Consider the following 23775-nt stretch of genomic DNA (forward strand, 5'->3'; position numbering starts at 1 on the left):
TGATGTCATAGCCCTTCAAGGTTATTGAATGTGATGGCTTCCTCAAAGTAGCGCTTGCATATTACATGAATATCATCTAAGTTTTCTCTAGTGAACCACATTCACTGAGGATCTTGCATTTGAAGAACCCCCTCCCCCTCTTTCCTATGCCCCTGATTTGCCTTGACAGTTTCACTCTCTCTCTCACACTTGTTCTCTCCTGTCTTTGTCATGTTTACGGCCACCGTGTTGTTTCCTGGGTTCACTTCTTGAAGTGGCTTCCACCCAAAACATCTGATAAATAAATAATGTGCTGGGACGAGAGAAAGAGCTTTCTCTTGCGCTCTACGCCGTCTGTCCAGAGCTTTGAGAAATCATCTCATCGGTTACTGGACAGTCTACGATGAGCAGAGGCCCATAAATCTCCTCAGTAGCTGCATTTGTGTCCTGTAGATCAGCCATTATTGTCCGGCCCCTCTGTCAGCCCATCAATCCTTCTGCCATTTATCAAAAATGCATCCTGTACATGGAGTGGAAGGAAGGGAGAGAGAGAGAGTTGTGGGATGGAGGGGCTCTGGTTTCATGGTGGTCAAGCCCAGAGAGAAAAGACTGCTTTTCCTTAACGTTAACAAATACACTGAGTGCAGTGTAATTACACATAAGTAAGTGCTCCTTATTTGTCCTATTCTCTAACAGTTAAAGGGTGAGTTCATCTAAACACAATGCCCCCGAAAAATATTTTCCACTTTACTACTTTTTTACTACAGATGGTGGCTTCTCCCAGAAGAAGTAACTCTACAGTATTAAAACTGTTCACAGTGAGATCTGTGAGGGGAACGCAGTATCTGAAAAGTGATGTTGCTGCTGAATATTTAGCCACATGAGCCTGAAAACGTCGTACTGTTGGCCAGTCGGCCAGTCGGCCAGTCCACAACTTTGATCCTGACTGAAATATCTATCTATTGGATGGATTACCATGACATTTTGTAAAGACGTTCACAGTCAATTATGAATCCTTCGTTGGTTCCCGAGACATTTCCTCTTGTGCCACCAGCAGGTGTCAGTTCCGCAGATTTAACTGTTCAAGCAAAATATCTCAAAACATTCAGGTCCCCTTATCGTTTTAGTTCTCATAACTTTGTTGATCTACTGACATTTCATATAGGGCCACCAGCAGGTCATAATTTAAATTTTCCCCAAATTTAGTTTATGACCAAAAACCTGTAAAACGAATTAATGGCATTCACATCAGCCTCAGCTAGACTTTGTCTTTAGCGCATATTAACAAACATTAGCATGTTAATAAACTAAACTATGATGGGGAACTTGATAAATATGACGTGCAGAACATTAGCATGTGAGCATTGGGAGCATGTCAACTTGCTAACAACAGCGTTTAGCTCAACGCACTACTGTGCCTGAGTACAGCCACATTGAGCTACAGTACTATCATGGCTGTAGACTTGTTTTATCATTACTTGCCTGCCAATATCAACTTCTCAAAACCCAACCGAATAAAACCACAACTAGCTGCATCAATATACAATATAACTAAGGGCAGGGTACGTGAGAAAACTTGGGTGAACCTACCCATTAAATTACTGTAGTTAGGACGACACGTTTAAATGTTTGTGTTTTAAAAGTTGTATTTTGGTCTAATTGGTTTATTGAACTGTCGTACACAATCTCTATCCTTAAGCTAATAGCATTTTGTTGGGACCACTGCGGCAGATAATCCTTTTAATATTAATTCAATAATGAATGAATGCTAACCCGCTAATCCACTGACCACACATTATCATATGTTCCCAGCCAGTCTCACCAAAGTTAACCTGTTTAACAGATGGGCACATCTCTCTCCCAGTCAGTGGGGAGAAGGACATTGACTTCCCCAAACACTTGGTTCCTCCTGACCCTCGACCCTCTGACCTCCAGGTTACAAGTAAGAGTGGTGGAGGCATAGAAGTTTTAACCCCTGCAGTCAGGGAACGGGTCGGGAGCGCACACTCATCATGCTCCACACACAATCAATAACATCATCTGAGAAACGAGGGAACCGGTTGGAAGATTAGTGGCTGTGAAAATAGGAAAACCAAAATCACAGTTAGTCGCTTATTTTGAAAGTTAAGTTAGTGAAAGTGAAGACTCATGTTTGAATCGCTAAATAGTCATTTATATCTGTCACTGGATGCATTTCTTCTTCCCCCCATAAACGAGGCTTTGAAGGATCAAGAGCAGACCGTGTTGTATGAACCACTTGGGGAGCTGAGAGAGGTGAGAGAAGTGGCGAGGAATGTGATGAAACCAGGGGACAGAAATACTTTCCCCATTATTTTCCTCACAGTCAGACCCAACACCCACTGTGCAGTTAAATAGGCAGACAAGGTTCAAGATCAGTGCAAATCAAAGTGTTATTTTTCCTCTCCCTCCCTGTTTGCCTTCACCCCATGCTTTGCTCCAGTGCACCTTTACAGTCACGCCACGCGGCTCAGTGTCCCCACCATCGCTCTCTAGTTCAGTGGATAATGTCATGATGTATATTCTTTGAAAATGTACTCTCCTGTGAGATGTAGAGAAAACACAGTAATACCAACTGGCACTTAATTCTGCAGGCTCCCTATCGTTGCCAACTATGCAGCCAGAGAGGGGGCGGTGGGGTGTGTTGTGTTGGAGGAGGTGAGGGTCAAGGGGGACTTCCTGACAGGAAGTGAAGTCTAGCTGAGGGGAGAATCAGACGAGAGAGTCCTAAAAAATGAAGTGGCTTTTAATTTGGCTCCTAGCTGATTTCACAGTGAGCTGGCTTCAAGTAGCTCGGGACTGAAGGGCCTCTAGTGGCATGAATGGTTGGTTATTTATACACAATATATAATCTTGTTTCAAATAAATGAATTTCCCTGACAGAGCCCTCTCTGCCTGACAGGCACTATTAATGTAATGTTTTCTCACTCGACAGGTCCCAAGTTATAAGACCTTGGAATGTATTCTTATGTTTCTACGCCTGCTATTCTCTCTCAGGCACCCTGCTGATAAAATCGTGACCTGGCTTCTTAGCTTAGATCTAGAGTGGAAATTCATTTCCCTGCATTTTTTAATCTGGTAAAGGTTCAAAACATCTTTCCTACTCATATTTCAGGGGCCCTTCAAAGAATTCACAGTTATACTTTAACAACCATTATATTCAGTATCTTTGGGTTTTATGATAATCTGTTGAGTTGAGGTTTGGTCCTGTACAGATTTGTGGTGCTGAAAGGCTCAGTCACACATACATGTACATGTTATTCTTGTGAATCTGATTCTTTGGGGTTATATTGATGTGCAATTCCAATTAGGCGAGTCCTGGTTCCACCTCCACTTCAGGTACAAGCAAACACTTGCTGATTTGGGATTTTGTTTTTTGCTTCTAAACATAGACTTGTCGGTGGATTGCTTCAGGCCTATTGAATATTTTGCTATGGGGTTGAATAGAAACTATATGATTCAGCAAAAAGCCATATGATAGTTATGAGAGTTTATTTCATTCTGTTGACTGCCTGTCACACTGTCACACAGGATACAGATGTAAAAAAGTAGTAGTAGTAGTAGTACAGCTGGATGTTGACAGAAACAGTGAGACATGTAGCAAAGGTTGATTTTGAATAACTTCTTGATCTTCACCTGCTACATGCGTCCCTAGTGTACTGTAGCTTGAGAGACTTTACAGAAAATAAAGGAGAGTTAAAAAAATGGAAATGCTATTATCCTAAACATTGAACCTACATAGGAAGGAATGGTGGTACAGTGGTTAGCACTGTGGCCTCACAACAGGGTTCCTGGTTTCAAACCTGCTGGCCAGCTTATGCTCTTTTATGTGGAGTTTGCCTGTTCTCCCTGTGTTAGTGTGAGTTTTCTCCAGGTTTTCTGGCTTCCTCCCACAGTCCAAAGACATGCAGGTTAGGTTAATTGTCGACTCTAAATTGCATGTGGTGTGAAAGTGAATGTTGTTTGCATGGCAACACAAGTCTAAACCAGGAGTCAGCAGCCTTTTTTTGCATTTTCTTGTTTAACAACAGCCCTCCCAGTTCATTTGCGATTTCCAAGGGGAGTTATCGATTGTACAGAGCAACACGCCTCTGGACGCAATATAATAGACCTACAACCAATCACAGCGATGAATCAGTGGTGCTCTTGTCAGCGGAAAGCAACGACAACCAGGTTACAAACTTTCTCAAATGACAGCTAAACAGTTTACTAAAATGCATTTCTGAAAACATTTTATGCCAAAATTAGGCAACACAGTAACAGAATATTGAGTCATATTTGATTTGTGCTGCTTAGTTTGACAGTTTGATCTTTTGCGCATGACAATCTGAACAGACTTGCAGACTGGATAGTGATCCTGTCTGTCATCACCGTTATCCCGCCCCACACGAAAAACTGTTTGTCAGATTGCAAGCCGCTGGAAATCTGTCTGTATGGGAGAGGGGCCAGACGTTCCTGCCAGAAGAGATGAAACATTGAAATGATTTTGGCAGATCAGACTATTCTATAAGTCCAACATGTTTTAATCCCTACATTTTTAAATAATTCATTTAGCAAGTTCAGTTGACCAATTGTTGAAACACCCATAAAGATTGATACTCCTCGTACCAATAGAGCAATTTCTGCTGGTATTAGAAAGGTATTAAGATACTCATTTTGCATCAGCTTTATGTGAAGCCAGTCTGTACTGCTGCTTAAAGTTGTTGGTGTATTTTATCATGCTGCAAAGTTATGCAAAATGCTCTCTTGTGTCCTGAAAAGTTCAGACCTACAGTCAAAAAAGGGTTGTTGGACGACGTGATGATTTCATTTCTCATTTAGAAGTGAACATCTGTTCCACTTGGAAGGGAAACAGCTGCAACAGTGTTTAAGTATTCTTGTTCTCCTACATCATTAAAAACCCACTGACATTAAACTGAAGTAACCATATACGAGATGTCTTGCAAGATAGGACTGAAAAATAATTAAAAATAGTCTGTTTTTTTTATGATATACTGCTGGCTCATGAAATCCTCTGTATACATTTGTGTATTGCACTTCGACATACTTTTCATGCACAGCTCAAGGGTTGTAACATGTTTTTGGTTTGCCTGTTTGGTGTATGGGGGATTTAGATCCTGTTTATTTCACTCTTTGTGTTACTGTAGTCATGAAAGTGTGAGTCCGTGAAGCTCTCGGAGACCCTGCAGTATAAATATTTGGACATCGGTAAATATTCCCTCAGTCGTGAATTTGATCACGCAAACACAAACATGGGTGTCTGTTTTTCTTTAAGCACATGCCATCTGAACATGCACATGTGGACTGTCAAGTAGTAGTTATTCATATACACACGTTTTTCAGACAGCAGCATGAATAAACGACAAACAATCATCTTATGCGTTAATCAGTCAAAAGGACAATGATGAATAATAATTTTAATAGTTTATGCTGAAAGTAATTATTTTGTTGTGTCCTTGTCATCTGCACACAAGCTGTTTGTTGGTCATTATTGGTATACACATTTGAGTCACACAACTATAAGAAACTTTTTTGTCTATTTTGATTTGATTTGTTTAAAAATGTCAAGATCCACCACCTGTTATTAATATGTCAGTGGTCATAGAATAATACTGTCATTAACGCCTATAAAGTAAAGTTCCTAATTCATTTAAGATGTTTAAAAGGTGCATTTTGTTGCAATCTGTTTTTCTCTTTACAGTCTTATTCTGTCACCCTGTAACTTTTTTGTTTAACTGTTACATTGTTTTTATTTAAAAAAAAAAGAATCAGTAGCTCTCAGTCTCTTTAATTTTGCTTCTGCTGCACTGCCACATTTGACATGAGGATTTATGCTTTTGTCGTCCCCTCTAAAGCTGTATTCCCAGAGCCTTTCAAATCAACAAATACTTGTGATTATGAGTGATGCCATCGAAAAGCACAACCGACTTATTTATTATTTTGGGAGAGCTGAGACATTTCTTTCTTCGGCATTGGAAAATGTTTTCCTTGTGTTGTGGCGAGCCTGATGTTTGAAAGGCGATTTTGCTCTGGAGGTCTGTGTTTTCTCACTAGTGGTAGTGGTATATTTAGATGTTGATTATGGATAATCAGCTGTAATGACGGAAGTGCATGGCGTGTGTGTTTAGACTCAATGCCATCATTGTGCAACACAGACCAAACAGAGCTGTCCTATTGACTTCAGATTGAGAAGGGCATTTCCATGAATAGATTAAAAGTTTCAGTCTCGCATGTGGAAAAGCAAAAGGTAACAAAACATAGCCCCTCTTTTTTAACAAAATTCCCAATCAGGATCAAGGGACAGCCCTCTCTCTCTGTCCTATCATCTGTTAGTAGGTCAGGTTAAAGGTGAGAGGTCACAAATGGCTGCTTGTATCTTCTCATCAGAGCGCTGTGGTCATGGCCCCTATAGCGGCTATAAAAGCTGTGACACTGCTGACCAGGGCAGCCAAAATCCAATATTCTATCACTGACCTGTCTCTGTTTCCTTTTTGTCACCGCAAGATGTCCCTCAGATCAGGGTCATTGCTTTTTTAATTCAACTAGAGGAGCCATTTCTTAGCCCATAATGACACCATTAGTCTTGCTATCACCTTTGTCTGTGTCCACAAAATGCCAATGGCCTTTACGCCGTTTGACAAACCTAATTTAGGGCCGAAGCCTTTCCGAGCTGCAGTTTTGCTATAATCTCTTTATTTCTGCTGAAGAAGCAGTTAGCTGTGCTTTAAATTCTAAGATTCCTTGCATCAAAGTCTCAAGTATTTTAAAGGAAATCACACAAAGGAAATGTAATGTCACTGGTTTTCTGGTTCCCCAGAGAGGATGACTCTATTTACGGCCACACTTCCTGTGGTGTTTATTTGAAATCCAGAAAGCGCAGTCTGGCCCGGTCTGGAATATCCCCGCAGCCACAGGCTAACACTCATGGTAAATGTCCTTCAACTGCAGTATGCTTCAACTAGAAGGCCCCAAGGCTGCTCTCACACACTTCCTCTAAAGCAAGCCTCAGCCGCAAAACGCTCTGCCAGTACTCAACTCTTTCCACTCCCAAGCCCAGACTTTTATTCCCTCTGTGCCCTCTTTATTTGGAATGTATTGTAAACACGGTCAATGCCAATATGGTCCTTTAGGACAAAAAGCAGCTTTGAATGGAGTTTGAGTGTTTGGTTGTTGTCTGTATTGCATGCAGTTGGTTACAGAGTGATGGTGTGCAGGTATTTCAGAAGAATGGTCTCTCTTGGCTTGGTGCATGATTGGTTGTGGTGCTTTTATATTTGTTGTGCAGAAGGGGAACAACTGTATGGTTTTAAAAATCAGCACATATGTACAAATATTTTTGGATGTATCAGGAATTCTTGTAAATTGATCTTTTCCTTCCGCGTAGCGCTGATATCCTGGTCCCTGTGGGCTCTCTAGGTTTACTGAAAGGCCAGTCGTTACATAAACACACAGTTTCCTCTATCAGCTCAAGAGATGATGACAGCAAAGTTTAAAGGTTTATGCTAAGATACACATACACATTGCGTGTCTTTCACTTTGTAGCTATGTATGCAACTCAATGAAATAGTTAACTCAATTAAAATCTGTTATGACCATTTTTAATAAAAGGAGAATTTCTTCTTTTTTTCACCACTTCTGATATTACTATTTCACATTTATCAACAAATGACACATTTTAATAAAAGTTGAATAATGTGGAATGTGATGGTGACTTCAAGCTGTGATTGATGATTTTTTTAAAGAGTAGTTTGGTAGTTTAGGTCTCTAACCTGAGGTTTTTCACGCATATTTCTCCATCTCCCCTGAGAGGAAGAAGGGGGGAAAGTGCTGTGAGGTTCAGACAGGCCCCATGACCTTGTTGCTTTATTATTCTTTTGACGGTTGTGTTGAAGGTGTTGAAATATTGAACAGAACATGAGAGATGATGACCGCTGAGTTTCCGTTCTCTCGTTGTCCCTGCGAAATTGAGGAGTTAAAGTTGCACACGGCTGTGGTTGGATTGTTTAGACTGACACCTTCAACCATAACGTTAGTCAAAGAGGAGGAAATTTGTGTATCCACTTGTGATAAATGCACTCTCAGCACAGCTCTTTCACTCCGTTCCACTAGTTTGCCAGCTGATTATGTAGCATGTGCTGACCAAAGCAGTCAGCAAAAAGCAGTGTACCTTTTTAGATGATGATTCATTTGATATCGGGGACCTGTAGTGGCAGGAAAGCTTACAGACAGAGCGTGAACCACTGAGTCACATGGACCTGACCAAAAAAAAGAGCTTTCTACGGAGTCCACTTATGAAAAATGTAGATTTCACAAAGGCTCTCACTTGAGCTGAAAAAAAAATCAGCAACTAATTGATTAGTGGACTGACCGCAATGCAATCCTCAGTTTTGAAAATTGTGTAATCGTTTAAATAATTATTCCAGCAAAAATGCCAAACATTCACCAGTTCCAGACTTTCCTGCTTTTTTTTTTTTTGTTGTTTTATAAATTTTAACTGAATTTCTTTGGACTGGTTTTGGACTGTTTAAGACAAAAACAAAACAATTATCATTTGGGGTGTAGATACTATGACGAATGTCTTTTTTCCAATTTCCAAACATTTTTTAAACTGAACCATTATTTGGATAATAATAAAAAAAGATGGATTAATTGATAATAAAAATAAGTTTTGGTGATAATTTTACTCAAACCCTGAGAAATTTTAGCTTGTTTTTATTTTTTACATTTCAATTTCATTTTAAATGCGTTTCTTTCGAATGCTTTTAATGTTTTCTGTAAGGCACTTTGAATTGTCTTGTTATTAAAATGTGCTACATAAATAAACTTGCCTTGCGTTGCTTAATACAGCCAGTGCCTTTACATTTGCTCCAGTACTTTTCTTGGTTAAGAAAAATGTGTTAGCACTACCTTAATGTTATCACCTGAATCCAAATGTGTGTATTTACCAACTAATACTTTTATTTGGTACACTGTACCATGTGTAAAATGTACTTTTATATAACTGGGTAGAGTTATATCAGCCCTGTCATTGATATTGTGTGTGTTCGCTTGCAGGAATGGCAGAACTCCATCCAGAAGAATGCAGGTCTTGCCTTTATCGAGTTGGTCAACGAAGGCAGGTGGGTAACTCTGACACGCTAAGTGCTGTCCTCTCTCCTTGCAGCAGCACTTCTTCATTATCTTTCCAACTTCTACCCATCAGCCACTTCCCAATTTCACCATTCCTGGATCACATCACAGCCCCTCAGGCCCCCCAAGATCCCCAAGGTCCCTGTGATGGGGTGGCTATTCAAGATTCTGGACAACAATCAATAATTTGGGAGGGGGTGGGGGTGTTAGAGGAGCTTGGGAGAGTGAGGATGGAAGATTTTTGAGTTCAAGGCTCCACTCAATACTTGCTCATCCCAGAGGGATTTGGGAAAAGGAGAGAGGTTAGGTAAAAGGTGACAGGAGCTCTGATCGCCGGTTCCTCTGTGACAGTTGGGAAATCGCTCTCGATTTCCTGCTGTTCCTCTGTCAGTTTATGCCTTTCCACTTGAGCCTTTATCTGCCTGTAATCATCTCTTCTGTCTGCCGCTGTCTTTTGTTTTTTTGTTGTTTCGTTCATACTATGTTCTTGGTTTTCAATTATCCTGACTCATGAGCCTCTCCATCTCTTCCTAATAAGACTCTCACATTCCCACATTAGGTTTTTTCTTAGTCTTAGATCTCATCAATTTCAGATTTAGAGAGCCACATTTTCCATTATTGATCCTCGGCTTTTAGAATTGGCAGAGGCTAATCCACAGTAATGCTAATGAGACTAGAAATGTACTTTGGTCCTATGAGTTCTTTGTGGTCGACAGGATTTGTAATTCACTTTAGTAGCTGATCTTTTACAGCCATAACTCAAGTCAGGATTACCAGTGAGAGTGCATACATGTCTATGCAAATGTATGTCTGGTCTGTCTCTTAGCTGGAATCAAACAGTCATTTAAACATGATTAGTTTGAAATCAAATCCCATACTAATATGAACTGCTCATTGATTTTTTTATTTCATTAAATTCAGATTTTGCAGATTTTAAGCAGTCCACCCTGATTAGCTTTTGGGTAATTGAATGGTGTTTTATTCCTGACAGTGTCTGGAAAGGATCTAGCAGAGTGAACTCAGCTGAATAAAACAAGAGTTACGTATATAACTATGGTTTTATGAATTCTGGATCCAGTGTTAAGTGCTGCCTCTGGTGGTAAGGAATAATGTAATAGAACTAGGTATCTGCAGGTCTTGAATGGTCTTAAAAAGCATGGAATACTGTTTTCCCAAAAAGTCTTACATTTAATCAACATGGTCTTTGTTGCCATAGACGTGTTACTTCTAAAATGTTTCTTTATGTTCCTGCGGACTGTTGGGAGACATTATGCACGTATAAATCACAAGTGGTTTGAAAGTTGATTGTGTGCAGGGGGATGTAAAAAATGTTTTGTGGATGTCAGTCTGAAGCATTAGACCTAAAGCAAGCACTATCTACTGCTAGCTACAGTAGCTGGAAGCTCATCATTTCATATAATTGCTCACTTCTCATAAAAATTGAGACGTGTTAAATGATTTGATTGGCTTATCTATCCATTTTTTCGCTTATCTGGGTCCAGGTTACATTATTAAATTAGTAATATCATTACGGAAGTTCTGAATAAAAAATGATGCTAATAATAAATAGGTCTAGCTGTTTTCTTCTCATACTTGACCTCAAATGGGTATTAAATGGTATTCTATATTGTAGTAAAATGATTTTTAAAAGTATTGAATTCCACCCTGCAGAAACTCTTTATAATATTGCTTACTATTGAATATTTTACTATTTTATTTCCATAATGTCGTAAGAGAAGTCTGTTTATTCCACATGCACAGTCTTGAGCACAGAGAACCATAAAGAAGGGCAGTAGCTCGGTTATTGATAGCAGGGCCTCGACAGGGCTATAGAGGCTGCAGAGGCCCCAGCACCTCCGCTCCCCTGCTGCCCTGTGCTGAAACAGCAGGCTTAGGTTACAGTCATCTCTTGGCCCCTAAGCCCCCACCCCACAGTCAACCCCAGCCTCCCCCCTCCATCCTTCATCTCTGGCCCCTGGTCTGTTATTGTTCCACTTTGCACAGTCCTGACCTTTAGGGCTGCAGAGAGGTTTCTTCGACCTGCACACACACATACATGCAAGCGCACGCACACACACACACACACACACACACACACACACACACACACACACACCCACACCATGCATGTTTCATCAACACTGATAAGAAGAGGGAGGTAGGCTACATATGTAGCAACATGTAGCAACATGGGAAGAGATCCTCCCTCTTGTCAGATGCATATCATTAACAAATCAATTAGCGCCTGCACCCCAGCTAAACGATCGATCTGGTTTGGTTTTGTTTCCAAATTAGATTTTCTGCTTATTTTACACGGTTCTTTTTCAGCATTTTCTGGATATTATATGGCTGTTCCTGCTCTAGTTTCCCAGATATCACAGTGTTAAACAGATGTTTTAAATACTCTGAAGCTAAACACTTTTGCTAAACATCGGTCTGACATGCCCCACTCTATTATTAAAGTAAACCTAATATACCTAATAAAAGAAATAAGTAATAACTGTAAATTCTGCAGTATTCCAGTGGGCTGATGGCCATCTCCCCTCTCTCTAGACTGCTGAGTCACACCATGAAGGACCACCTGGTTCGTGTGGCGAATGAAGCTGAATTTATCCTTAGCCGACAGAGGGCTGAAGACATCCATAAACATGCAGAGTTTGAGGTAAGATGCTGCAAAGTTAAGGTAACCCAGAGCCTAGACTCACAAGTATGAGATCAAAATGATTATACACAAATGGAAACAATATTCAGCTGACACATAACGTTTCAAACTATTACAAAGTATAGCATATTACACATTAAGTGTTGCATTAGCTGTTTTACTGCTTGTCTTTTTTGGTGGTATGCTGTCAAAGTGTGATCTGCAGACCAGGTAATGAGAGTGCATAGTGAGTAAGTTGGGACTGCATGTGCGACCTGACTAATCTGATCAGCATTTCTCAATAAAAGAGTGTCCTAAACATGTTTTGCCACACTCTACAATACAGATGGATATAAAGATATATTAATTAAGAAAAATAACTGAAACTTTAATTGTCGCCTTAGAAGAATGATCAAGCTTGTGAAGGATTCCAGTACAGACTCTTTTTTTTTTTTTTTGTACAGACTAAGCCGTATCTGTCATATCACATTTCCTCCTGTGAGATCCACAGGAACTTGAGGCTTGCCAAGCTCGGACAATAAAGTCCATTTGTAGCTTTAGGCCTATTGCACTAAGACTCCTTTGATAGAAATGTTTGATAGTTTTATATTCCTATGCTTCTTCCATAAGTATATTTAATGAAAACATGGAAGAGGTAACGATCAGTGAGAGGATAGAGGCGCCGATCCAATGACCACTCAAAACTTGTCCATCAAATTTTAAGATCTGTCACAGCAAACCTAAAGGGTAAATGTTTGCTTTTCAAATGTAACTCTGTGGTAATTGTGACACACACACACACACACACACACACACACACACACACACACACACACACACACACACACACACACACACACACACACACACAGACTTGTGTACACACTGAAGTAGTTTGAGGCTGGAGATCATGCTTGGCGCATATCACTAACCAAACATTGTGTAGTGTTAATTTATCCCTCTGCCTCTCTCTAACTGCAGGCTCACCCCTGAAACATAACTTTTCCCCCTCCTCTTCCGACCAGTTCTCAGCACAAACGTTGCCATTCACATGTAACTGCCGGGCCAACTCTTTCCTGACCCATGAGCACCCTAAGTTGCCCATATCCCAGTCCAACTGTGCTACATTCCCCCCTTCTGCCTTCTAGATCTCACCAAAATCATTTCCTGTCCTGCTGAGATCCTGTCCATTATACTCCCGCTGGGGGTGTATTTTGCCTGTGACAGGAATATGGCATCCTCCCCTCTCTTCCATCCCTCCCTCCCTCCCTCATTTCTCAGGAACCTGCCAGCACTAAAATCTGCAGACAGACCTGAGAGGTGCTGGCCTGAAGGGCTAACTGTGTGTAAACCCACCGTCTCAGCCCTCAGCCCCCACTTCGCAGTAAAATGTGATGCTTTTTTTAAGGTTCAGTGAAGGGTCTCTCTGACATTTAGGTAAAGTAAAATCCCTCAAGAGTGTTGAAAGTCAATCAGAGGGGTCGGGGCACAACTCTTGCACATCAAAGTTTTGTCTGTGATTGCTATGTTTTGCCCTCTTTCTTGGATAGGCTGCTTTTCTCTCTAATTATCATCCTGCACACAGTATTATTTGACATCATCTGACCTCATTATTATAAGCAAAGATTGGTGAAGCATGATTTCATTCTACTAGGTAGTTCTTTTTATTCTTCTGCATACCTACTTTATGAAAAAGTGTACGTAATTTGTTCTCTTGAAAAAGTGCATGTGCATTATGCCAGGTGAGACAGCTATCTTCATCCAACACAAGAGAAGGTGAATATAACTCTGAGTATTTTGCCAGACTGGCAGACAACGTCCTGCTCTACCTAAAATAACCATGTCAAATAATACTGTGTGCAAATTACATTTAATTTAATTTCTATTCCTGCTCTGCCTCAGCCTCTTGCAGTGGCCACAGTCCACACACTTCTCAATGGCAGTCAACAAGGCGCATATCCAGCCAATAGCCATTCAATTGGTGCATACCTCCTGCTTCACCCTTAAAGTGTTGACTTGATGCCTGGAAACCAAGAGTTGGGCTAAAGTATAAGCAATTCAACTGACAGAGTTATAGTCCTATTTTTGCATAAGCCTTTAAGCATACAGTTATTTCTCTGATTACCAGTGTGCATGAAAACATGACATGAATCGTCTTTGATTCATATTTGGTAGTAGTTAGTTCTACTCTGTGAGCTCCTTATACACCCTGCTTCCTACAGTCATATTTGTAATATAAGAGACTGTGGGCCTGTATTAGCACAATACTGTGTGCAGTGTAATAAGGTCAGGGTTTGTTACATTTCCAAATAAAGCAGTACTATCAGTTACATGAACTGCCACTCAGTTGAGTGCAAAAAAACACAGTTAATGGAAGGCTATAACTTTTGTTTAGTTGCATTTTCGTGTTGTCATTGGAAACTTACTCCAGCTTTGCAATCTTCCAGCCATCCCTAATCAGATACCCAGCATAGCTCGTCCCAAACTATGTTTCACAATTGAATTCCCCACTTAAATGCAGTTGCTCCTCTGTGACCTCTGAGAAGAAGTGAAGCCCTGATAAGTCTTGCTCTGATATTGCTGTATTGATTTTTGCCTCCATACAAGCTTTGCTTGAGTCTGCGAGACCCAACGGTTTCATTTTGCACTGCCACAATAAAAATAACAGGCCAATGAAACATCCCCCCTGAGGACGGGGGTTGGAGGGTTTTGAAATTATTTTCAGCTATGTCCCAGTTTTTAAAAGTATTGTTACTCGGTATTGTGTTGCCTTGACACTAAAGGCTGGTTATTGTTTTGTGAGAAATAACCCTCAAAATAGGCCTCCGAAATGACTCATTTTGGACTGAAAGTGAGGAGGATTGCTAAACCATGCATCATCATTTGCCCAAACTTATCATGCATCCTCCCTCACAATACTATTATGCATTTAAGAGCACTTGCTATAGGTAAACAGCAGCAGCAATACCAAGGCACCAGAAAAGAGAATAATTAAATACATAAAAACAATTTATGTTTGCTCCTTGTCAGAGTTCATATCCTTTAGAAGTGATAGAGGATTTATATATCCATTTGCTTCGGAGACGTTACATATGCTTTCTCTCTCTCTTTCTCTTTCTCACTCACACTCTCGCTGGCTCTCTGTGGGACAGAATTGAGTTATCTTAGGCCCTGAGAGTAAGTTATTACAGTGGGCTTAGGGTGAAACAGATGAAGATAACTAGGGGGAAATCCAATTACCTTTTAGGGTTCTCTATCTAAAAGGATCCTTAATGTGAAGGAGATCTGTAGATCGGATGCTGCTGCCCAGCACAGCAAATGATAGACTCTGATATCTTCCAGGGGGAGCAGGAAGGAGAGGCAGCCCAAGAGATAGAAAGGAGGAGAGAGAAATCGAACTCCGTCTTTTATGGGGCTGTTCATTAGGGATGAAATGTGGTGGGCTCAGGGGCACAAGGGCAGATAAGAAGGTCCAGATAGCGGAGAGTGAGCAAGACTCAAGTCATTTCTATTCTTTCTTACCCTTCCCTTCTGCTCAATCTTTTTCCTTTTTTTTTATATACCCCCTTGATTCATCTTCTGCTGTTATATGGAGTAATTGAATTGACTATCTGAGAGATCCTGTGAAAGCCAGACGATAGCAGCTAATTAGTGCCTGGCGTCATTGTCTTCCCTCGGCTGAGCTTGTAAAACGATCTGGTGCTTTTCCCCACGTTAATGACATTAACATTGAGCTGATGCTCATTACGTTGTATTATCATAGTACTGGAAACCTGTGCATCACAGAGCTGAGTATCACAGAGGGGCCTAGGCATGGGTGTACTTTAATAGCTTAAAAGGATAGCTGAGATTTTTGAAGTGGGGTTGGATGAGGATATTTTGTGTGCAGAGGATATGTTATGGCAGTCGGCCCGCCCCCCAGTTTGGAATAGTAGGCATGAGTCCCGACACAGAAGTAAAGCAATGTACTGCTGATACGGAAAGTGGCAAAATATATTTTAGATACCTACAGTAAATCAAGGCTTTACCTTCCTGTCCGACAGCCCTATTTAAGTGTATGTGGGGGGAACAGAAGCCGTCACCTATGCTCTTGTCAAAGTAACAAAAACAGTTTAATTTTACCTCACTAAACATGGGAGTTGCTGGTCTATCACTGCCTGGATTGGTTAGATTGTTTTAGTTTTTTTTCATAGCACTTTAAAACACCAAAATCAACTAGCATCAAAGTAGCGGAGACCAGCAACTTAGACTTCTCTTTATTGATCCCTTTGGGATGACTCCTGTAAGGAAATAGAATGTGTTCTGCAAAATAAAATTACTGTTTTTGTCAAAAGGCTCTGGTGGCTTTGATGAGCACATAGAACGGATTCAGTTAACCCCCACGTAAACTTAAACAGGGCTGTCTGATGACAAGCAGTGAAAATAATTCTAAATATAGCTCACACTAACACTGATTTATTTTAGGCAGCTAAAGCTAGCTGCTGCCCCTGTCCACAGCAGTACATTGCTTAGCTTCCGTGTCATAACTCCCGCCTGCTACTCCAAGCTGAGGGCCACCATTTACTGCATGTAGGGTAATACATTGACTACGGAGAAATACCTCCATATAACTCACCTTCGAAATATCTGATCTATCCCTTTAAGTTAGTTGTTACAATGCATCCCAATTTATACATAACCAAAAACCTGTTTAAGAGAATTACTTTTGTTGTTTAAACAGAAGCAATCTGTTGTTCAAAGTTTACTCAAACATGCACAGAAATAGCCAGAGAACCACAACTCCCAAAGGTTATTTACACCACATCATTCGCTGCACTCAGACTGATAGCTGCCACCAACTGTAGCTTGCTGTCATGTAGTTGTCACAACTGTAATGTAGCACGTCAGCAGGGCTGGATGCCTGGGAACCTCATTATAGGCAAAACTGCTGTCATGAGAATAAGAGGAAAAAAGCAGGAACATGTCTATATTTGTGATAGCATTGTGGCACAACTATCATGATATGGGTGCAATTTCATCTGTTTGTGACACCAAAACTCCTCACAACAGTAGACCTTTTTATACATAATGCTGACTGTTGTGAACATCTATAGCAAGTTGGCATCTTTCAGCATTGCGGTCTGTCCCTTCTTGGTAGATACTTAATTTTACTGTAAAACATGGACGGTTTCACTCAAGACACCAGAGTAAGAAGATGGTTGGGGAACAGTAGTCTCAGTCTCGCTGACTTGTCCGTGTAATGAAGTCCCCAGGTACCTCCTCCGCAGCTCCCATTATTATGTGTGACCAGCTAACCCACCGAAATAGGACTTCACTCCACAGTTTTCTTTGACATGGTCTCTTGTTCGCTCATGGACTGAATGCTCTCTTGTTTTGATTTGTTTTTTTCCTATTACAAGCTCACAATTCTGAATAAAAATATCCATGTTACAACCATTGTCTAGCTTATGCTGCTTGAATTTGATATTGTTGATATAAATCTGTTTTCAAATTTACAACCCCATATTCGTGATTTCAGGCAACAGCCAATCCAGAGGACATGTATTTTTCATCTGGTTGTGTCCTTTCTGCATTTGACTATTTTTCACCTCAGGACGACAGTATGATTTTTCATGTGGCATGACCTTGAAGCTGAGCTGGAGTCATCTTGAAAAGATAGCAGCAACTCAGACGGATGTGAGGAGAGCGTTTTTTTCAGAGGTTTCTGGGTAGAAGAGATGAAGAGGCTGCCAGCTGAGCATGGTGACCAGTCCATTAAAGATCAGCCACAGACAGTGAGAGGGGAGGTGGAGGAGGGAGATACTTTGATAAGTGTTGCGCCTGCGTTAACCTTGATGGCTGCTAGCAATGGGCCGGTGCCAGCAGCAGGGATCTGTTTCAACTGGATTAGATTATTTTCCCCCTCCTGTGCGCCAAGAGAAGGGAGAAAAAAATCAATACTTGGAGCACGGTATGACAGGGGCATCATTTCAGAATTGAAGTGGCTGTCAGACATTGTCATTTGGTGACTTTTGTTCGCCATTGTACTTTTAAGCCCTCATTTTTCTCCTCCTCCTCTTCCCTTCACTCGTTTCTTCCCTAGCCCATTGTCTGAATTCCCCTGGTGACATTTTATGTTGCAATTTGAAAACTCAAGGCCAAGAGATCAAGTGCAAGTGAATCTCTTTGAAACCAATTGGTGGACTGGTTCAGCATCTACTTTTGTTTAGCGACCCCCATTCTCCTTTTTCATTTCATCCTCTTGTCTCCCTAGACCTCCATTGTGTTCCAGCAGGAATTTATTTGTAGTATATTTGCATTCTTTGATACCAGACAAGGACAAGCCTGATGTCTCGCCTTCCACTGGACAGTTTCTCTGCCCGTTTGTAAATGAAACCCTCTGGGAGTGCTTGTCGACGGATGTGAGAAATTGGAGATTCTCGCAGAGCGATAGCCCAGCCTTGGAGAGTGTGTAGCCCTGATGTGCCACCAATGTCAAGAGATTGCAAATCAAGCGCTTTAATAACATCTCTGCTGGTTTCGTTTCTTCCTCCTGTTCTCCGACAGAACCCTGAGACCCTGGTTTTGTCAGTCGCCGCGTTGAAGGCTCACTGTGGCACGGCAACACCACCAGACCGTTCTCTGTCACTCTAATTGATAAACATAGGGCTGATATCTTGTAATGAGCCTCCATTCTCCAGCCTATTATACTGGTTAACCCTCTCAACCCAGCGAGGGAGAGGAGGAGGGGAGCCAAGGCATCATCTGACAACAACTACAGCATTTAGATAAGGCTGACACTGTTGCAACACCACCACTGTGAAACTCATCTTGTTTCCCCTGCTTATTATTTGTAGAATCAGCATGGCAAAAACATGAGCAAGTGGCAGCGATAACCACAGCAACATATTTTTGCAACAAAAATCAGATCCGTTTTAGTCTATGACTCTAAAAGAGGTTCGGTAACGTGATTTAAAATGCACGTGTTTCAAAGCCTTGTCTCTGTATGTGCGTGTTGCCATTTTCTACCATTATGTGATTTTTGAGATGATTACTGTTCTTTCCAGTCCCCAGTCACTTCCCCCAGCAGCCCATTTCCACCCCAAACTCCAACACACATCCATAGTTATTTATTTGAACTGTTGATGAATTGTGGGAGACACGACTCAGTGTAATTGACTCGATTAATGCCAGCCATTATCATTTCGTCTTCACCAAGCTGTCTCCTCCAGCAGAGCCAGGCGCTCACGCCGGGCGACCCTGTCAGCCAGGCCATGTAATGGAAGGTGCTGCCCATGATTACAGTGTCGCAAGTCATAACGGTCTTACTGCCAGCAAGTTGTGCCCTGGTGGCTGTCTGGGTAGGAAGCTAACAGAGGCAAAGAGTCTGCCGTCCCTTTTCTTCAGCTGCATTCAACTGCACTTTTAACTTGATAAATGGAAGTGCTTGTCTCTGAACGTGTCTTTTGTGGTTGTTTTTCTTGTAAAAATATGCACACTGACCGCTTCAGTCACTTCAATAGAGGCATGTTTCTAATTGCACATGGGAACAGATACTTTTGATTTACTTGTGTTTCCTCAACATCCATTGTAAAGAAAGAAAGAACAGTTTTGTTTGAAATTACCCCAAAGGCTTTCTTTTTAGTTTCTGCCTTTTATCCTGTCAGCAGACCTGGATGGAAGTGAATGCAGGACGGTGCCAACTGGGAGATTTAGTTTTTCGCTTTAACCTTCATAATAACACATAACATAATAAGTCCTTCATAATACCCCGGCATATTTTCTGACTTCACATCAGCGGAATGACCCCGGGAATTAACAGTGACTTGTCTTTTCCACTTACACGCCAACCAAATGTTGGGTTTTAATGGCACTACTGATTTGTTCAGCTTTTTTGGTTGTTATTTTAGGGGTTGGTCTGTGAATTTGGCCTTTTCTCCTGTAGTCGACTTTGGCTTTGGATATAAGAAAATCCCATTACAGCATGGAGGGTTTGGGTGTTTGGGCAGGCTCAACACACAGGTGATGAAGTGTTTGTTTATGGTTATGAGTTTGAACCAAGCACCGTTGATTAGTACTGCAGACCTTACATGTCTCAGACAGGGGCGGATGGAAATGGACTTTATAGGCGTTAGTCCAGTATATCTGTTTCTGGAAATTCAAATATCCATTTATTCTGTCAAAATGTATATTTTCGATAATCATTTACAAATTGTTTTCTGTTTAAAGTATAACATTTAGGGTCTTATGCAATAATTTAATGCTAAGTGAGCATGGTCGATTAAAGAAATTCTTAGTCAACTAACACTCATGCACTAACACTGTGTTCCTTCACAAAGAATCATGCAAAAGCACCACTTGAAAATTTTTATTTACCAGAGATTTGCTCATAAATTTATTGGAAATAAGCCATTCAACATGAAAAAAGCATAAAAAAAATTAACTAAAGAAGTGTTAGTTGACTAAGACCAAAACGACAGATTAGTCGACAAATCGAGTAACTGCTAGCTGAGTGTAACTAAAGCTGTAGCATGTTGAGCATCATCCTCTTCGTCCTTTCCTCTGGTCCCGCTTCTAGCGTATCCCAATTCCGGCTTGCTTTCAGTGCCACTGATCAAGATTAATGGACATTGAACAATACACACATGCAACGCGGCAAAGCAAAGCATTCTCTGGCTGCAAATTTGAAACACTTAGTCCAAAATTCCTTTTCAGTTCTCCCTTTATTTTGCTGTTTCCCAGGTCATCATGCTGGAAGGTCAAGGCCCACTTTAATGCCACACAAAGAGACATAGATTGATAATTAAGGCCCAGCGGCTGGCAGAAAAGACCCTCTAATTTGATTTATACCTATAGATTTTCTGTCAGATATGAAATGTTGTCGTTCAAATTGAAGAGGAGGACCCATTATAAAGCGCTTTACTGGTAACTTTGGGAAGGCAGGTTGCTTTTGCTCAGCCATACATCTATGGTACCAGTGGGTGAGTTTAAGGTTAATTTGATAAGGATAGTAATATACAGCTGGAACAGCATTAATAATTGAATGAGCTTTTGTTCTTGATACTGCAGCCATTTTCTTTAGTTGCTGTTCTAAAAGCATGCAGTGGAAAATATAAATGCATGTATTTATATTTTCCTCTGCATGCTGCGCAGCAATGCAAGCCTGATGATCTGTATGGCTAGCTGTACTATAGATACCACATGTTTTTCTACCCCCGTCCCTCTCCTTATGCTCACTTTCAATATGAATATCACTTTGAAACTATACTTTCAAAGTAAGCCATGAGCGCAACATGAGTCTGCAATTGAAATTTATTCTGAAACAGAGATTGGAAATCAAAACACTGTTTTAAATTATAGCTATTATTTTCAGAAGGTGTTTTACTTTTCCCATCAACGCAGAGTTCAAAGGCCCATTCTGATAACAAATTCTGACAGAGAAAAATGCCTTCCCTTTGCATTGTGGGTATCGTGTGATTTGGTGTGCCGGAGGGCATTAGTAAATATGTGTCCAGTGTTATTAATCAACATGACATGAGGACAGAAATGACCCTGTGCTTTTCATTTGATTCTACTCAGAATCTAGTTTCTATATGTGAAAATACTGTGTTCGTATTGTACCGTCTATATACTCCCTATAGACCTGCCATATATGTTCTAAGAGATAGTAGCACAAATTAGAATTTATATACTTCTATATATATAATTCAGTCTCTTGACACATTTGTGCATGTCTTTGCAATGCACACACTTGTGATACGTACCATTATTGACAAAATGTATAACGCATTTTTCCCTCTTTCCTTCCCAGTCGAACTGTGCTCAGTACGCAGCGGAGAAGCGAGATGAGGAAAAAATGTGCGACCACCTGATCAGAGCAGCCAAGTACCGCGATCATGTGACAGCCACACAGCTCATCCAGAAGATAGTCAACATCCTGACTGACAAACACGGAGCCTGGGGAAGCTCTTCCAGAAGGTAAACAGACTAAAGCGCTATTCACACAAGACTAGTATTATCAGGGGACCTCATGGAATCCCGTCCGCAAAAACTTTGATATAGAATACATGTGCAGTCACATGCAGAAAAATGGTGTGGAGTAAAAAAAAAACCTTGCAAAAATGTACCACCCCAAAAAGCCAAGATGCTGATTTGCACATGACTAATATCATCAAATGACCTCTGTGTTTGGCGAAACATGTAATTTTTTTTACTTGACAAATTATGGACATGGCACATTCACACAGGATTAAGATCACAACCTCTGCAGTTATTACAAATTACTAGAGGTCGCCAGGTAATTCTTGTCCCGTATCAATTGGGTTTAAAACAGAACTTGATAACTCTGCTCAATCTGGAAGTTTTTATGTCCTTAAGTTGTCATTTCACTTTTTAAATAAGGTCATTATTAGACTTTACCTCGTGAATATTTTAGAATTTATTGTAATGGGGTAAAAATTCTGTGGTGCTGTTGATGGTTTCTTTGCTCAGTTTGACAAACACACACACACACACACACACACACACACACACACACACACACACTGATCATATATTTAAAATGATGTTCTTTTAATAATTTTGTTGTACATGACAGTTGTTTGCATATATTTTTTGTAAATGTGAAAACAATAATGTTTTGTGTACATGCAAGGAAATTTTTCACAGACAAACATTGAGCATTGTATAGAAAATCCTTTAATCAAGAGGATGCACCTGTTTTGTTTTTTTATGAACTGTGTTCATAGCATGTCATTTTCTCAGCCCTGAAAATGATTCAAACTACTGTAATGGTTTTAATCTCATCATAATCTTCCTCATCCCCCAATACTCATGGCTTTGATTAAATTAGATTTGCAAAGGTGAAAATGTCAGCCCTTGGTTGAATGATGCATTGACTCGAGAGACAGATGAAAGCCATTTAAACTGCTCTGCTCCCATTAAGAACAGAGGGAACCCTATCCTCAGTGTTTGTTTCGCCAAATAGGCAGCAGAATCCAATGCAGCTATTCCCTAATGATGGCTGTTTGTGCAGGTAGTGTGTTATGGTGAGCTGGAGAGACGGCCGTTGGCTCACGCTTGTTAGGCTGAACCAACTCTCCAGAGACTCGTCTGGCGAGGGTTAGTTTGCTATTGGATCAGGAGTATATCTCTGGCTGCCTTTGTTTTCCTTTTCTATTTTTTCTCTTATACCAGGATGTGGTGTATTTGTACAGTATTTGTCATATTTTTCTTCTTCTTGATCTCATCCCTTCCTTCTCTCCTCCTTCCATCTCTCTATTTTTATTAGTCTCCATGTGTACTCACACAAGGCTATTTACTATGGAGATTGTGTTCTACGAGCCCTGGCCAGAAAAGTCCCCCATTACTGGCCCTTTATGCTGTTGCACTCTATTGATGGTTTTCCTAATGGCTGCCGATGGGCGCAGGGAGCCATTGGCACTGGGCCTTGGAGTGCAGCGCTCTTTTAATAAATCACAATCAGTCCTGTGCCATTACATCAATATTTCTGGTCAATTACTGTGAAGGTCAGGTGGAGCAGCTTCGCAGCAGAGCCTGTGGTATGCGGGCATAGGAGAAACATCTGGTGCTGCGAAACCCAGAAAAAGAACAAGGAAACGGAAAAGAGTGACACAGAAACAAAAATCTCACAAGCACACCTGCATACCTGCAGGCGTCCTAATATAAGAGATGTTTATTCCCCAACTCTACACATGCATGTGGTGCAGCAGCATCCCTTGTGTAAATACAAACGGGAGGGGAAGGACGCATACACACAATGAAACCTGCAACCTTTTTCCAGCTGTGAAAATGAAATCCAGGAACACAAAGACAATACGCAGCTATGATTACGACCTTTTGTTGCTTGGGTGTAAACTCCAAGCCTGCCTGCTCACACGCCATAAAAACATATTCCCCAAAGTTTCCATTCAATAAAGAGTCAGAAAATGAAAATATTATTTTCTCACAAGCTGATGGGAATTGTTGTTTCCTCACGGCAGGCATCTAATATCTTCTGACATAGTGTG

At 40.8% G+C, this 23775-nt stretch overlaps 1 protein-coding gene across 1 annotated transcript in view; it reads left to right on the top strand.

Moving 5' to 3' along the window:
- Positions 1-23775, top strand: part of lrba (LPS-responsive vesicle trafficking, beach and anchor containing) — a 196666-nt gene that overhangs the window by 75811 nt on the left and 97080 nt on the right. Inside the window, 3 exon segments of the mRNA XM_083933277.1 lie at positions 9052-9116; positions 11680-11788; positions 21558-21724. Of these exon segments, the coding sequence (XP_083789403.1) occupies positions 9052-9116; positions 11680-11788; positions 21558-21724 (341 nt within the window).

The sequence above is a fragment of the Echiichthys vipera genome (genome assembly GCF_963691815.1).
Source record: "Echiichthys vipera genome assembly, chromosome: 2".
NCBI lineage: Eukaryota > Metazoa > Chordata > Actinopteri > Perciformes > Trachinidae > Echiichthys > Echiichthys vipera.